Below are 16,004 nucleotides of genomic sequence, written 5' to 3'. Positions count from 1 at the left end.
ACCAATTGCGCACATTTAAAATAAAGTTTGTTTACACTTTGACAGCAATAGACTGACATGCAAGGTGACATGTCAATGAAGTTTTCAGTTACTGTTGCCATTAAAAGAAATTAGTACCATTAGTTTTCCGCAACATGGCGAGGGTTTTTATGTTCCTGGTCAGGCTATACATTCTTATTGACATTCTTCTCATAGAAATTCCGGTAGGCCACTAGAATTTGATTTTAATCGGAAAACAAACAAACAAAATCTTCAGCGTTTTAGATGAACCTGTTGTTGTTGACTTTGGAGTCGAACCTTGGACCAGGTATAAGACTAGGCAACGGGTACCCTCAAGGAAGGGGGCAGCCACAGTAGATAACACAGATTCGTTCAAGAGAGTGCAAGGAAGAGGTGCAGCAAGAGCAACCATAGTAAAGAAATGGCTGGGATGAATATTAAGGATAGGCGATAATAGAGGCTTGACAGGGATACGCTGGTTAAGGCAGCCCTTTTCAAGGATGGACGCCAAGGTCCGCGGTATACCAGTGGCGGGGAGACCAAAGATCTGGTGGGCAAAGACCTGCACCCCGTGAGGTCGAAGGTAAAAAAGAAGAGCTTCAGGAGATGGCCCTAGAGTGCTGGAGGGGACGCTTACTTAGCCGTTAGTCGAGTCGGGCGTCGCACTGTGCAGGTACTTCTGCCTAGCGGAGTGACTGCGACGTCGGCATGGTCGCTTAACCTACCGGATGACCCAGCTACTGACTGGCCACGGGTGTTTCGGGGCCTTCCTTCATCGAATAGACCGAGAACAGGTACCAGGCTGCCATCACTGCAGCCTTGACATAGTGGATTCAGCTGAGCACACGCTCCAAGAAGCTTGATACCTATAAGTAGGCAATGACCTCTCTCTCTACCGGTCTTAGTCCACCATAAATGCTAATACTATCAGTCTAATGCCCGTTTTCACCATCAATCCCTAATTTTTAAGTGAACCCTATGGTAGCAATTAACAGGAATTTTGTTTACATAGGGGTCACTTAAAAATTAGGGCTTGATGGTGAAAACAGGCCTAAATCTTATAACTAACATTTTCAATGTATCGCTGTTGGTTTCTATAAAATAGGTAAATAAATAATAAAATAAATATGACCAATGGAGAGGAGGCGTGGCGTGGAGTTCTCACCTGTAAAGCAGTCATCTCACAAAAGGAAGCGGCAGAGAGGGAGCGGGAAGCATCGCTCGACGCACCCATTGCCCGCCGCCGACGTCATGGGCACAGGAGGAGGCTCTATGACCTGCACCTGCCCCTTCCTAATAGGTCTCGGCTATCAGATACGGGGGTGTCTGGTGGCGTCTAAAGAGGCCGCGATGGCGCAGCACGTGTCCTGCGTGCCGCTCGCAGGAGGTTGAAGGCGTAAAGACGCCTTCCTTGGTTTGAGGCTGCGCACTTCGTTCGTTCGTTTCAGCCGAAAGACGTCCACTGCTGGACAAACGCCTCCCCCAAGGATTTCCACAAAGACCGGTCCTGCGCCGCTTGCATCCAGGTACTTCCCGCGACCTTCGTGTCGTTAGTGGGAGGCCTGCCCACGCTACGTCTTCCAGCTCGTGGTCGCCACTCAAGAACTTTCCTGCCCCAGTGGCCATCAGCTCTTCGAGCTATGTGCCCCGCCCACTGCCACTTGATTTTAGCGATTCTGCGGGCTAAGCTTGCCGAATGCCGAGCAAAACGCCGATAGTGATGGCCCGCGTTCCCGACTCATATGGCTACCGAGGGCAACGTCAGGTTTTTAGTGGGTAGGCCCTGCCCTTCTGGCAGGGAGAACCCCCTAGCTGGCCCCGCGGCTGGTGGGTATACAAATCAATGTATTTTCCTGACGAAAAAAAAAAGCCCTTCAAGGATTCGACGATTGACCTCTTTCTCGAAATTGGATCTACCTCTAGCTGAATCGTTGGTTTGGCCTTTTTTGTCCGAGGTAGACATAATTGTCAACAAAGATGTATTCTGTGGTAGTTTCGTACTGATTGCAACACATGTGAGGTGCTAATTTTGGGATACATGTATAAATACTGCCGGAGATATGGCATCCGGTTTTTTCACATTGGGATAGAGGATAAAGAGATTTTAGGATACCTAGTTGCTTAATTGTAAAAAAAATAAGTACCTATGAATTTCATGTTTATTACATTCACAATAATATTATTATTTCTTCATTTTAGTACCAATTAACAAAGAACACATGTCATATTCTTATTCTAAGACTAAGTAACTTGAAAGGAATTGACATTCATAGGACAAAATTAATTGTAAAAATAAAATTTGGACCACTTTAAACTGTTATCCACATTTCGGAAAGATTAAATATACATCATTTCAGCCATTGATGACATCTTTTTGGGTATATGAACCAGTGTCTCAAAGTAACTTGCTAACTCATCAATTGTGACATCACATGGGGGATTAAGTGCTTGCTGAGAACAGGTGCCAGTTTGACTTTTATCGGGAACAGATTGTTTTGTTTGTCTTGCAAGTGATATGTCATTCTTCCACCAATTGTTTTTACTATTTACTTCTTTGGCAGTTACATTTTGTTTTTTCACATCTGAAGATATTCTTAATTGGTTACAGTTATCAACTAGTGCACACAAGTTTAAAACATCAGCGTTGATTGTTCGTGATAAAGGGTAACCTTTACTCTGTGCTATACAACCTTCCTCTAAGACACTACTGTCTTTACTACATGTTTTTATAATCTTTAACACAGGATCTCTTATAACTTTATTATGTTTCTTTTTGCAGATTGTCATATAATTTTTTTGTTGTGGGCATGTACACTTAGAATGTGATGCATAGCTTCTTGAAAAAATATTTTTTTGTTGAGACTTATTAATAAATGGATTGTCCTCTTTCATAGGCTTGTTTGTTTTTATGGGCTCTATTTCTAATTTTCCCATTTCCACTGGTAATAACAAATCTTCTTTTGCCATTATGGTAAACTGTAAAAGAAATTAATGGTACAACAACAACAATGATGGATGATTAAAGGAATAATACTGGTAACTTTGTATCTAAAATGTTGAACCTTTAATTTAACTGCCTCTGTGTTGAGTGACGTCTAGCGTCCTCTTGATTTACGAATTATTAGACCTTAGTAAACAATTATAAGAAATATTATGTAAATGTATGTTTTATTCAAACTTACCTGGTCTATACAATCCAAAAAAAATATCGTAATTTTCTCTGCGAATAATTGTGTAGAATTAAAGCTTTTAATCAAAATAAACTTAGTAATTCTAGGTAAAATTATCGTACAACAAATCATTCATCATTGCTTGATGATGACAGACAAAAAGTCAAAAGTGACAAGTCACAGACAAATACAAAAAAATAGTGTTGCTCCAGAGTCACTCAAACCGAAGTTGTATGGATGAACAAATTGCAAACGACAAAATGCACTTTTTAATCGAATCGAAAATCGAATGCGTCAAAACTCCATAAAAAAACAGTTTTTCGACCGCTTTTCGGCTTTTTCGCGATTATAATGTTGTCTAAACCCACTGGAATGCGTGTGAACACACTGTGTCGAACTGTCGATCAATCTCTTGCAGTGTGAATACGATACGATATCATTACGATGCTTACCAATTGATAGCGTGCCATGTATAGTATAGTTTATTTTTGGACTACACAAGCTGCTCTACTGCATTGGTTGCGTTCAGCCGAAAATAGCACTTGTTAGAAATTGTTAGCAAAATGGCGATCGAATGAAACTTTAGCATGTTTTCGGCCAGGAAACGTGCTGGAAGTACACTATGCGGGAAATTGGCCAAGCCGCATCAATGTGAACACAAAGCTGTAGTTGGTCCCCGTATCGGTTCCCAAGATAATGAATGACGTTTAAAAAGTGGCACGCTCGTTTTCATACTAAAAAATTTGTCATCCTGCATCTATCCATATTTGTGCTCTCTCGGGTCTAAAAAAAAAAACTCACTTACCAGCTGTCAAACTCTATGGCGGTTCCAACCNAAAAAAAAAAAAAAAAAAAAAAAACTATGGTTCCATCCACCCCCGTGCGTCACTGAAACACAGATGAGACAGGGACTGAAACGTCTCTGAAACCATCATTGACCCATTGACCATTGGAAGGAAATAACTAATCAATTTTTGTGGGTTTATTTAATTGTAATACATTTTTATCAAGTGCATAATATCAGTATTTACTCGAAAAATATAGGTATAAGTTAGGTGATCATTGGTGTTTCATGTTACAGATTAATTGTATCTGAAACCATCATTGACCCATTGACCATTGGAAGGAAATAACTAATCAATTTTTGTGGGTTTATTTAATTGTAATACATTTTTATCAAGTGCATAATATCAGTATTTACTCGAAAAATATAGGTATAAGTTAGGTGATCATTGGTGTTTCATGTTACAGATTAATTGTATTGATTTTTAGTGTTCGTCATAATAATGGAACCAAATCCTGTAATTATCGCTGCTACTGCGAAACATACAGCTTCTGTAAGTCTTCATTTAAGTATGTTATCATACAATATAGGTGGTAATAGATACTAGGTAATTGTTTGTTTTAAATTGTTTCAGCTTATATTTTTCCATGGTTTGGGCGATACCGGGTTAGTATTAATCTTTTTATATGAATACTTCGAAAATAGCTTATGAAACCCTCTAATTCCAGATTATAATAAGTCACTTACTCTAATTGTATGAGACCTGAAACATTTTCCATTTGCAGTCATGGTTGGGCTAGTACTATTGCTGCTATCAGGGGACCCCATGTAAAAGTGATATGCCCTACAGCATCTACTATGCCTGTCACTTTAAATGCAGGCTTTAGAATGCCATCGTGGTTTGATCTTCGAACTCTTGATGCAACAGCCCCAGAAGATGAAGAGGGCATTTTAAGAACAACAAAACTTGTACATGCATTGATTGCTGATGAAGTAAAGGTAGTATGTCTTTACTGTTAATTTTTTTAAATAATGTAGGTACCTACTCATTTGTGATGATTGTCTTACATCTACAGGATGACAGGGAAACTCAACCTATTCCTTGAAGGGGTAGGGTTTGCTCCCGGGAAATCCCGGTACTCATTTTTCCCGGGAATTCCCGATAATCTAATCCTTTATCTAGTTCCGGTACTGACGATGCAATTCCCGAGACTTTTCGGTACTTTCGGGACTACAATAATTTATTTTTGAATAACAATTTTTTGACTAGATGCCATCATCTTTTTACGTACACACTATCAATAAATGAAAAAATATTAAAAATGTCATTACTATCCTTTTAAGACTGATTGTTTTATCTTTTTTTTATATCCACAACGAGGAACTGATTATCTGATTGTACTTAGGTACTACTTATTATTTCTTATAATAGCGTGTTTTTTTATAAACCTAATTTAGTTAAGTTATGTTTTGTCCCTAACTCTTGTCGCTGCCAGTATTTGACATTGATAGAAAGTGAGAAAACATTTTTTAACTAAAATATACTGGTCATCACAAAAATCGGCCCACCTACGTTTTACAGGAAATCTCGTTTCTACTGACACAATCATGGTGCCCCAACAATATTGGTGTTATTTGAAAGCCCAATAAATATCCTTAAAGAAAAACACATTTAATTTCTTAATAAACGATTAACATAAACGCGATACACAATAAATGTGACTTGAAAAAAGACCTCACTTTGGGCTCACCTCTGGGATCAATTAGACCAATTTTTATGGTTATAAAACCAAATAATGATCTCACGTGTCCTCTTTAACAGATGGATAGCGATTAATCCCAAATTAACAGTTTTATAGCCATAAAAGTTGGCTCAAGCGTAACTACCTATTTTTTGAAGAAGTGACTCTGGATTCTTCTACAGACACATTTTTGGGGTAAAAACCTTTCCTTTAATGAAATGAAGTTTAGAACTCGGCTTTTAAATGGTGCCAATATTGGTGGGAAGTGGGGATGCATACGTTTGAAAGTGCTTGTCGCGGGTGGGTCGATTTTTGTGATGACCAGTGTAGGTTGATTAAACGATTATTATGATTTTTAATGAGCATTTATAACTAGTTTTATCGTGTTGTGTAACTGTTTCGACTGATTTATTATTAAGGTAACAGACCAATTAAACTGAACAGAAAAAGTTTAATATTTTTGTTAACCTATTCACATTTTTATTAAAATTACGTACAAATTAGGTAATTTGTTTTAATAACCATTCACGTGGGTACCGAAATTCCCGAATTTCCCGGTTTTCCCGGTACTGGCTTAGACCTGGTACCGGTAATTCAGTAACACTCCTTAGTACCGGGACTTGCAACTAGGGTTGCCAGGTCCAAAATCAAAAAAGCCGGACTCTGTGCTTCATTTGGCCGGACATTTTACCCTAAAAGCCGGACAAGTAGCAATTAGTGTCATTGCTCACGAGTGAGTAGTGTCATCGTCGTATCATCGGTTGCCCAACATAACATCCTTATGCGTGCGCTTCATATTATTCTATGGCTCAACTTTCGCCTGGCGTAGCAGGCCACATAAAAAGCCTAACAAAAGCCGGACAGGCCGGACAAGACAATATTAGGCCGGACAAGACCGTAAAAAGCCAAACATGTCAAACGGCTAAAGCCGGACGCCTGGCAACCCTACTTGCAACCCCTATGAAGGGGGTTATACTAGAGGCCATTAGCAATAAATTAAGTCATTCAAAATAATTTTTTTTTCAGTGATCACAAATTTTTCAGCTTTCATAAAAGTGTAAATTTTATTTTTGACATGGAGTAATTTATTAATAAAATGGTTTTTGATAAGTTTCTAAAAATGTAAGAAGTGTCATATAACTTGGTAACCTACCCCTGATAACCAACCATCAGGGTTCAAAACCACCCTAGTTCACTGGATTTAAATTGTTGCTAATGACCTCAAGTATGATAATGATATCCCCCTTCTAGGAACAGGCTGTTTCCCTTCATTCTGTATAATTAAAATCATAAGTCAAGTTTAGGAAACATGAGTGAATATCTATACTAATATTATAAATGCAAAAGTAACTCTGTCTGTCTTGCTTTCACGCCTAAACCACTGAACCGATTTTGATGTAATTTGGCATAGAGATAGTTTGAGTCCTGGGAAAGGACATAGGATAGTTTTTATCCCAATTTTTGAAACAGGGACGCGTGTGATAAAGTTTTTCTGTAACAGAGAAAATTCCACGCGGGCGAATAGCTAGAAATGAAAAATGTATGAACCATTTAAATTCATCATTCTCTCTCATGACATAAATGCATAATTATTTGTATTATGTTAGTATGGGGTCATCCATAAAGTACGTCACACGTAAAGAGGGGGGGAGGGGGTCGACAAAGTGTGACATGGTGTGACAAGGGGTGGGAGGGGTCCTAAGTTTCGTGACATCACATTTCTAGAGGTACTTACTAAGNGCCCCCCCTCCCCCTGCTACCACAGGGGGGGCTCCCGATGTCTACCGACGGAAATCTACTCAGAAGCACCCAAAGAACCACTGTTGCAAAAATGAGCCTTCTATACCAAAGTGGAGGGGTTCTTGCACTAAATTCCCTACTAGCAGATACTTTGTAAAAATTAATGCACAACCCACGACGCGGTATGCGCCCGCAGCGTGCGCGGTTGTATGCGGGTCCCGCTGCACCGATGGGCAATTAGTAGAAAAATCGCGCGGGCCGCGGTAACCGCAGCCTCTGCGGTTGGCGCCCGCACGCTCTGCGATCGATTGGCGGGCGACCATTTTGTACAAGGACTTAACTGCGTCTTGCGATTATCGCCCGCTACGTTTGTGGGCGACGATCGGCGGCTGCGTAACCGCGCAAATAACCGGTCCCGTGAGTTTTGAAATAAAACCCATAACCCAATTCCACAACCGCGGCGGCCGCGGGTGCAAATCGCACCGTGAGTTCTTAGCCTAAGTTTTTAACGCGAATAATCCACACTGGGCCTAAAGCCAACTTTTTTTAGGTATACAGGGTATTTGGCGGAAGGATAGACAAACATCATGGGTGTATAGGTAAGGTCATTTTAAGAATACAAGTTCGCCCATTTAACCCTAAGTGAGCTACTTTTTTTATACTCTTGTTTTTATAATTTTTTTCCAAAGGACAGTGCCAATCCATGTATGGAAGTTGGACCAACTGCTGCCCAGAATGAAACCATAGTGCATTTTGTTCCTCAGGCCAATACTAATTTATAAACCGGAGCGCACTGAAATCTATCCCTGGAGTTAAGAGAAAAAAAGAGTTTTGTTTTGAATTATTTACATACAAAATATCATCGATGTATACGTACTAAGCATAAGATTTCGCGATTGTGGCATTAAATAACACGCGATATGTTGAACTTAACCATACTGCATCCGTAAACCTTACTTTATTACGACTTCGACATTCTTTATATATAAGCGATCAAGCGCTATTGCAGTAGTTTGGTTACTTGACAGAAATTAATTATGTATTTCCAAAATGGAGCAAGAAGTTTTAGCTTAATAACTCCAATAATCGATTGTAATACACCAATAAATTGAATTTTTGCAATGATATAGAACTAAAACTTCTTGCTTCTTTTTTGGAAATAATGAATTTCTATCAACTTACCAAACAATTAAAACAGCGCTAGATCGTTTATAAAGAATGTCTAAATCGCACTAAAGTAACGTGTACGGATGCAGTATGGTTAAGTTCAACAAAGCGAGTGTTATTTAATGCCAAAATCGCGAAATCTTATGCGTAGTACGTATACATCGATGATATTTTGTATGTAAATAATTCAAAACAAAACTCTTTTTTCTCTTAACTCCACGGATAGATTTCAGTGCGCTCCGGTTTATAAATTAGTATTGGCCTGAGGAACAAAATGCACTATNCTTACTAAATGTTCGTACCACACGTATTACAAAAAATGGTTAAATGAAGACTTACCGTTCTATATAAAATCGCTGATTTTACTTCCTGTTACGAAAAAGTAATCCCACAAAACACACACGTTTTCACTGATTTTCGCGATAGATGTATGGCGGAGACGTCAGGCCAACAGCCATTCAGAGTGCAGCTATTGTTGTCCGTGTAAAAAAATATGGAATTGTTCAGAAACCATGGGAAAGTAGAAATAATCGTAACTAAAGAGTAAATAACGAAATAGTAAATGAGAGCGACTCATTTTGTTTTTTTGCTTTAACCTCGTAAGCCCGGATGTGCCTCAGAAGGAACTGAAACTTTGTAGTCAGTAACGCCGAGACATTTCCCGAGGTGAATTGTAAGTATCGCCGGATGTGCCATCAGAGGAACTAAAACTTTAGCGATAATTTTAAGTTCAAAAATTCGCGCCTATCGAATAAAAAGAGTGATAGTCTATGGCTTAAAGTATTCAAAATCAGGTATCCGAACTTATTAATGTAAAAAAAACAAAATGTCACTGTCAAATTATCATTTTTCTTTGACAAGGTGGTTCTTCGGAGAGGACGTGATGTACGATTAATTTTTTTTCTTCACGTAAACGTACTTTAATTGAAAAACTGACCAGTATCATTTAAGTTAAAATACTGCTAAACAAGCAAAAAAAATATTTTTACCAATTTGATGAAGTTTTGTAAGATTTTTTTTCGTTTGAAAATAAAAGTTCTTTGCAAGGAACATTCGGTCTTGATAGTAAAAGTTTTATTTTTGTATATTTTTTCTATTGAGATGGATTGAGTATTGGACTTTTAAAAGTATGATATGATTGAGAAAATTTACCATGAAAACGTTCTGATTTTTAGTTTAATAAATATTATAATTAACATGAATTTATTCACTTTACCTCTTATACATTCTAACCTATCAATATTGTATGTTATAAAACCGATAGTACTTTTAAAAGTACTAATTATGAAACATTAAATAAAATTAAAATACTTGTGCCTTTTCAGTTACATTTATTTATATCATTATTGTATCTTTATGTAGTATTAATTTATTAAGGAGGCTACATTTATGTTTTACTTTAAAGTATAAAATACAATTTATTTACTTTTTCCTTTCAAAGTCTGTAATACCGAATGTTCTTTTAAGAGACAACATTTTATTATTATTTTTTACCTAAAATAAGCTCTATGCACTATTATATAGGGTCCCTGAAAATATGGGTGCAAAAGAAAATCTCTAACATAGAAATTTTTTTACTCGAAGTGCTCGGCGTTTACGACTTCAAATTATTCGTTCTTCTGAAAGCACATTCGGCGATACTTAGAAGTCGACAAAATTTACTCTTCGGTCTTACGAGGTTAAATTGCTAATTATTATATCACCCCATAGAAAATCAATTTGATACAGAAACTGCGATTACTGTAGAACGATAATACAAAGAAATTTACAATAATTTAGTTACGTATCGCATTTTATGAAACAAAAACACATGAAAAAGCTAGGGTGGCAAACAGGTTTTTGTATGAAAGGTAAAAAAGGACTATTTTTAAAATATCGAAATATTTGGTAATAAGTAGGATTATAGCTATAATTCTTCGTTATCTTAAAGATTAATATTCATCCTTCAAAATTGTGTGTTTTTTTTTGTGTGATGATTTATAAATATAAAACTTTTGAACTGTTTCAAAGCACACTTTTTTTTTTTCAAAATGTACATTTTTTTTGAGAAATACTCATTTGCGAATTAAAAGTTTGCAATAAGTTGTTTTGCCAAATGAAAATTTGCGAAACGTTGTTTGCGATGTGATAATTTGGGAAACGTTTTTTGGCCAAACATTAGTAATCCCCCAATTCCACAACCGCGGCGGCCGCGGGTGCAAATCGCACCGTGAGTTCTTAGCCTAAGTTTTTAACGCGAATAATCCATACTGGGCCTAAAGCCAACTTTTTTTTAGGTATACAGGGTATTTGGCGGAAGGATAGACAAACATCATGGGTGTATAGGTAAGGTCATTTTAAGAATACAAGTTCGCCCATTTAACCCTAAGTGAGCTACTTTTTTTATACTCTTGTTTTTATTAATTTTTTTTTCCAAATTTTACCTGAAAACTGCTTCAATTTTTTTCTCTCATATTTTTAACCATTTTTTGATTCGATATCGATTATAATGATTAAATAGCTAGTTACGAGCCGCCAAAGTTTAACAAAAGTACAAACCAAAATAAAAATTCAACTTAGAAGTCGATTTAAAAAAAAAATAGATTGCCAATGATCTTAAAAGTAATAATGGATTGCCAATGATCTTAAAAACATGCATACAAGCAAGCAATTACTTCATCTAAAGTCACTTTTCATCTTCTTCTTAGGAATTTTTAATGGGAAATAAATTTTATAATACATGAGTCAAATGACTGTTACTCATAAACTAACTGATGTATCTTAACCGTTATGTCATTTTAAAAGACCTTTCCAACGATACCCCACACGATGGGGTAGATGATAAAAAAAAATCATCCCCACTTTACATGTAGGGGAGCTACCCTAAAAAAATTTTTTTTTTTTTTCAAAATTTTATTTTACCGTTTTGTCGAAGTTATATTAATATACATACCTCCACAAAATTACAGCTCCCTAATGCCAATAGTTTCCAAGCAAAATCTCGGACATATCGAATCTACTTTTCAGGACTACGGAACCCTAAAAAGCGGTTGAAAACACGCGAGAAAAAAAATTGAAGCAGGTTTTAGGTCAAATTTTGGAAAAATATTAATAAAAACAAAAATATTAATTAAAAAAAGAGTAGCTCACTTAGGGTCAAATGGGCGAACTTATATTCTTAAAATGACCTTACTATACACCCACGAAGTTTGTCTAACCTTCCGCTAAACACCCAGTATAGGGACAAATTGTATTTCTCATACATAAAAAAAAAGTATTTTCTTTTTTAAAGTTGTAAAACTTCAAAAGAAAGTATTTATGATATTCTACCAACTGTACTTTCCTATCTTTATTGATTAAAAAATACATAGGTATTACCTATGTAATCCTACTTAATACATATTATAAATGCGAAAGTTTGTATGGATGTCTGGATGTTTGTTACTCTTTCACGCAAAAACTACTGAACGGATTTTGATGAAACTTCACAGTATTATTGTTTATAACCCAGAATAACATAATAGGCTATAATTTATGACGATCTGTGACAAACTAAATTTCACGCGGGTGAAGCCGCGGGCAAAAGCTACTTTAAAAATAATAAATAAGTTCAGGGTTCAAAGTGCGTCACTACGACATCCGGCTGTAAAAATAATAATGGTAATCTGTCCTAGTGTTCAGGATGTTTTGTGTTTTTCAGGGTGGTATTCCAGCTAATCGTATCTTGGTTGGGGGGTTCTCTCAAGGAGGAGCGTTGGCCCTACATTCCGCCTTGACATATCCAGAGAGTTTGGCTGGTGTCATGTCATTGTCCTGTTGGTTGCCAAGACATGCTCATTTCCCAGACGGTGTGAAGGCGCCATTAGACTTACCGGTATGTAAACATTACTTAATGCTGCAAAAAAACAGAGGAGTGGGGATGAAATATGAATGAATTTCATCCCCACTCCTCTGTTTTTTTTTACTTGACTCGGCTAATTTCCGCATAGTGTAAATCCAGCATAACACTATTAACGATGTAAGCAATGAAGATAAAAGGTAACACTCATAACGCGCGAATAACCGTTATTAGTAATGGGAGTTAGGCAATACCTGCAGTGAAATAGTGTCTACCAAAAATACCGTGGAGTGCTCTACAAAATTAAATCCACATCTATACTTATTATTATTTATTATTTTATTATATTTGTTTTATTATAATATTATAAAGCTTAGAGTTTGTTTGCTTGAACGCGCTAAATGCTAAGCAACTGCTGGTCCGATTTGAAGAATTATTTTGTATTGAATAGCCCATTTGTTGAAGAAGGCTTTAGGCCTTTTACCACCCTACAGTTAATAGGGGCGGAACAATAAACAAAATATATTTTCTCGCGTACAAATTCGCGGGTACAGCAAGTTTCAAAATATAACGGAAATCTCCATGAGAGCTGTTGAGTGTATGTTACAAACTTATTCAAAAAGCACCTATTGTTTAATTTGAATACTGCATAGTAATGATTAAATGTATGAAAATGACAGGACGATAAGGACAGTGCCCTCGATTTCATTTGCATTTTTCAAGTGACATTACCAGGGGTCACATTTATTAATAGATTTCTGAAACTGACTGCCATTGTGCAAATTATAAACTACTTCACGTTTGCTAAAGAAGCGCTCGATACTATTTTTATGATAATGATAACTAATAAGAGCATCACTTGATTAGTCACCAATAAATGGCGACAAATAAAAGGTGTTCAAAGGCTAATGAGGCAAAATACGCTTGACTGCAATGAAAAAGGCTATGTAGAAAGGCCGTGTAGAACTTACATGTGCAGTAACCCTAAATACGGGAAATATGGACGATGTCCATTCTACGTCTGCTACGCTATGATGTTGATGAAATTTGGCATAGAGATAGTTAGAGTCGCGGGAAAGGACATAGGATAGTTTTTATCCCGGTTTTTGAAACAGGGACGCGCGCGATAAAGGTTTTCTGTGACTGTGATAATTCCACGCGGGCGAAGCCGCGGGCGGAAGGCTAGTTACTAATAAACCGTTAGCCCCTCGTACTAAGCTAAATATGCTTGTACCACGCATTCGTACGCAAGCTCATTAGCTTACCACAATAGTCGTGCGGGACGGAACCCGCGTTCCCCGGATCACAAGTCGGCCAGTCCGACCCCTTCACCGTTCGGCTATCGTGGCTTCGAAGTACTTGTTGTTGGTTTGAAACTGTATTAGAGATTGTTTTCTGGCCCAAAACGATTAGGTCCAAATAAGATGTTTTGTCTACATTGGCCCGGTCTAGCAATTATGTAATAAGGTTAGATAGACTAGACAATTATTTCGGCAAGTTTGGTCTAAACTTATGTCGGTTCAAAACGAACTTTGAAAAAACTATAATAATATGACTAAAGCTGGTAATTTGATAAATCCATTTTCGCTTAGTTTATTTATTAAGACATATTTTGTCGGCCGTTTGGTGTAGTGGTTCGAAACGGACTACTGTTCCGGAGGTAGCGGGTTCGATTCCCGCACAGTACAAACATTTGTATGCATGAACATATTTGTTTGTCAAGTATTGGACTGGGTGTTTTCTATGTATAATAACTATGTATTTACAAAAAAAAAGTATTTAAGTATGTTTATATCCGTTGCTAGTACCCATAGTACAAGCTGTGCTTAGTTTGGGACTAGAAGCGCAGTGTAAAATGTCTAAGGATATTTATTATATAAATATTTTAGTCTATTCTGCCTTTCTAAAAATAAAAAGTTTTATTATTTCCAGATATTTCAAGCACATGGCGATTGTGATCCAGTTGTCCCATTCAAATGGGGACAAATGACGGCTTCATTCCTCAAGACTTTTATGAAGAATATAGAATTTACAACATACCAAGGACTTACTCACAGTTCTTCAGAAGCAGAACTTAAAGATATGAGGGCCTTTATAGACAAAACTTTGCCAGCTACTAAATAATTGCATCACAAAACATTAGGTACTAAAAAGATTACCTACTTGTAGCACGATACTTTATTTTTTATCGTATTGATTACAAATGATATTGAAGTACCTATATTATTGTAACATTATGAACTTAAATATCGTCTTGGCGATTTAATATATTAATATTACATCTAATAGATTTACGTAGTTTTCGGATAAATCAAAGCTATATTTAGTTACTTATTATTTGTGCAGATTGTAACATATTTTACAGTAGAATTTAATGGGAATAAAGAGTTGAAACTTATAACTGTTTTCATTAATTAAGATGAGCCTTTTTAAACCATCATCACTTGATCCGCAAAGTTACAAAAATACCGACTTATACAGGGTGTTTGGCGGAAGGTTAGACAAACTTCGTGGGTGGATAGGTAAGGTCATAATTATTAAGAATACAAGTTCGCCCTATTGACCCTAAGTGAGCTACTTTTTTTTAATTGATTTTTTGTTATTTTTTTCCGAAATTTGACCTTAAAACTGCTTAAATTTTTTTTCTCGCGTGATTTCAACCTATTTTTTTATTTGATATTAATATCGAATATGTCTTTAATCAAATAAAATAAATTTCAAATCCAAATAATGATTGGATACCTAGTTACGAGCCGCCAAAGTTAAACAAAAGTACAAACCACGATAAAAAAATCAACTTAGAATTAGATTTAAAAAAAAAAGAATGGTGATAATGGATTGCCAATGATCTTAAAAATATATCTAGCTTCTCTTCTTTCCAACGATATATCACATGTAGTAATTAGATATTGAAATTCGTCCAAAATTCAAAGTTTATGAATGAAAATGGAATAATAATAAAAAAAATAACAAAAAACAAAAATATCAATTAAAAAAAAGTAGCTCACTTAGGGTCAAATGGGCGAACTTGTATTCTTAAAATGACCTTACCTATACACCCACGAAGTTTGTCTAACCTTCCGCCAAACACCCTGTATAATTAATTGAGAACAGGAGGTTCTCATAGAGAACTAAAACTTGCTCTATTTTAGAAATAATTTCTGTCAACTAGAACTTTCTAACCAAACTACACTGCGTCAAATAAATCGCACCTCCCGCGACAATAACTAAAAATTTTCTTCTGACACAATCATGGTGCCCCAACAATATTGGTGTTATTTGAACGCCCAATAAATAAACTTAAAGAAAAATACATTTAATTTTTTATAAACAATTAACAGGAACCATAAATGTGACTTGGGGCTCACCTCTAGGACCAATAGATAGGGATGATGACTGGGTAATGAAATCGAAATTCTATTTAGTCCGTCAGACAGATAATATAATTAGAAAATATTAGACTCATATTTTTTAATTTTTTCCATAATCGAATAATTACAGTATTATAATTAAGTTGAAACGTCGCGTGACGTCACTTTTGAGTAAAAATTCTACTCAGGCGTGACGTATCGCACCATTTCAAC

The 16,004-nt window shown here is 36.4% G+C and overlaps 2 protein-coding genes across 10 annotated transcripts; one reads left to right on the top strand and one right to left on the bottom strand.

Moving 5' to 3' along the window:
* Positions 1-2,141: 2,141 nt before the first annotated feature.
* LOC114356609 (uncharacterized) lies at positions 2,142-3,341 on the bottom strand. The gene is made up of 2 exons (XM_028309851.1): positions 3,183-3,341; positions 2,142-2,976 (listed from the first exon to the last, which is right to left on the bottom strand). Exons 1-2 carry the CDS (start codon positions 3,300-3,302, stop codon positions 2,338-2,340), a joined length of 759 nt encoding a protein of 252 aa, XP_028165652.1. The 5' UTR covers positions 3,303-3,341; the 3' UTR covers positions 2,142-2,337.
* A 711-nt stretch (positions 3,342-4,052) lies between these two features.
* Positions 4,053-14,780, top strand: Apt1 (Acyl-protein thioesterase 1). Of its 9 annotated transcripts, none has more exons than XM_028309808.1 (7): positions 4,082-4,162; positions 4,252-4,316; positions 4,443-4,507; positions 4,589-4,620; positions 4,740-4,953; positions 12,283-12,456; positions 14,353-14,780. In XM_028309808.1, exons 3-7 carry the CDS (start codon positions 4,457-4,459, stop codon positions 14,542-14,544), a joined length of 663 nt encoding a protein of 220 aa, XP_028165609.1. In that variant the 5' UTR covers positions 4,082-4,162; positions 4,252-4,316; positions 4,443-4,456; the 3' UTR covers positions 14,545-14,780. The 9 variants fall into 9 exon arrangements, with proteins under 9 accessions (XP_028165602.1, XP_028165604.1, XP_028165601.1 ...); XM_028309805.1 differs by having other exon boundaries at positions 4,422-4,507; XM_028309806.1 differs by having other exon boundaries at positions 4,129-4,146; positions 4,422-4,507.
* The last annotated feature ends 1,224 nt before the right edge of the window (positions 14,781-16,004 follow it).

Source organism: Ostrinia furnacalis, unplaced genomic scaffold (assembly GCF_004193835.3).
Source record: "Ostrinia furnacalis isolate ACB-3 unplaced genomic scaffold, ASM419383v2 OfSCF2833, whole genome shotgun sequence".
Taxonomy (NCBI): domain Eukaryota; kingdom Metazoa; phylum Arthropoda; class Insecta; order Lepidoptera; family Crambidae; genus Ostrinia; species Ostrinia furnacalis.
The sequence above is the reverse complement of the archived record's forward strand: the minus strand, read 5'-3'. Positions and strand labels throughout refer to the sequence as shown.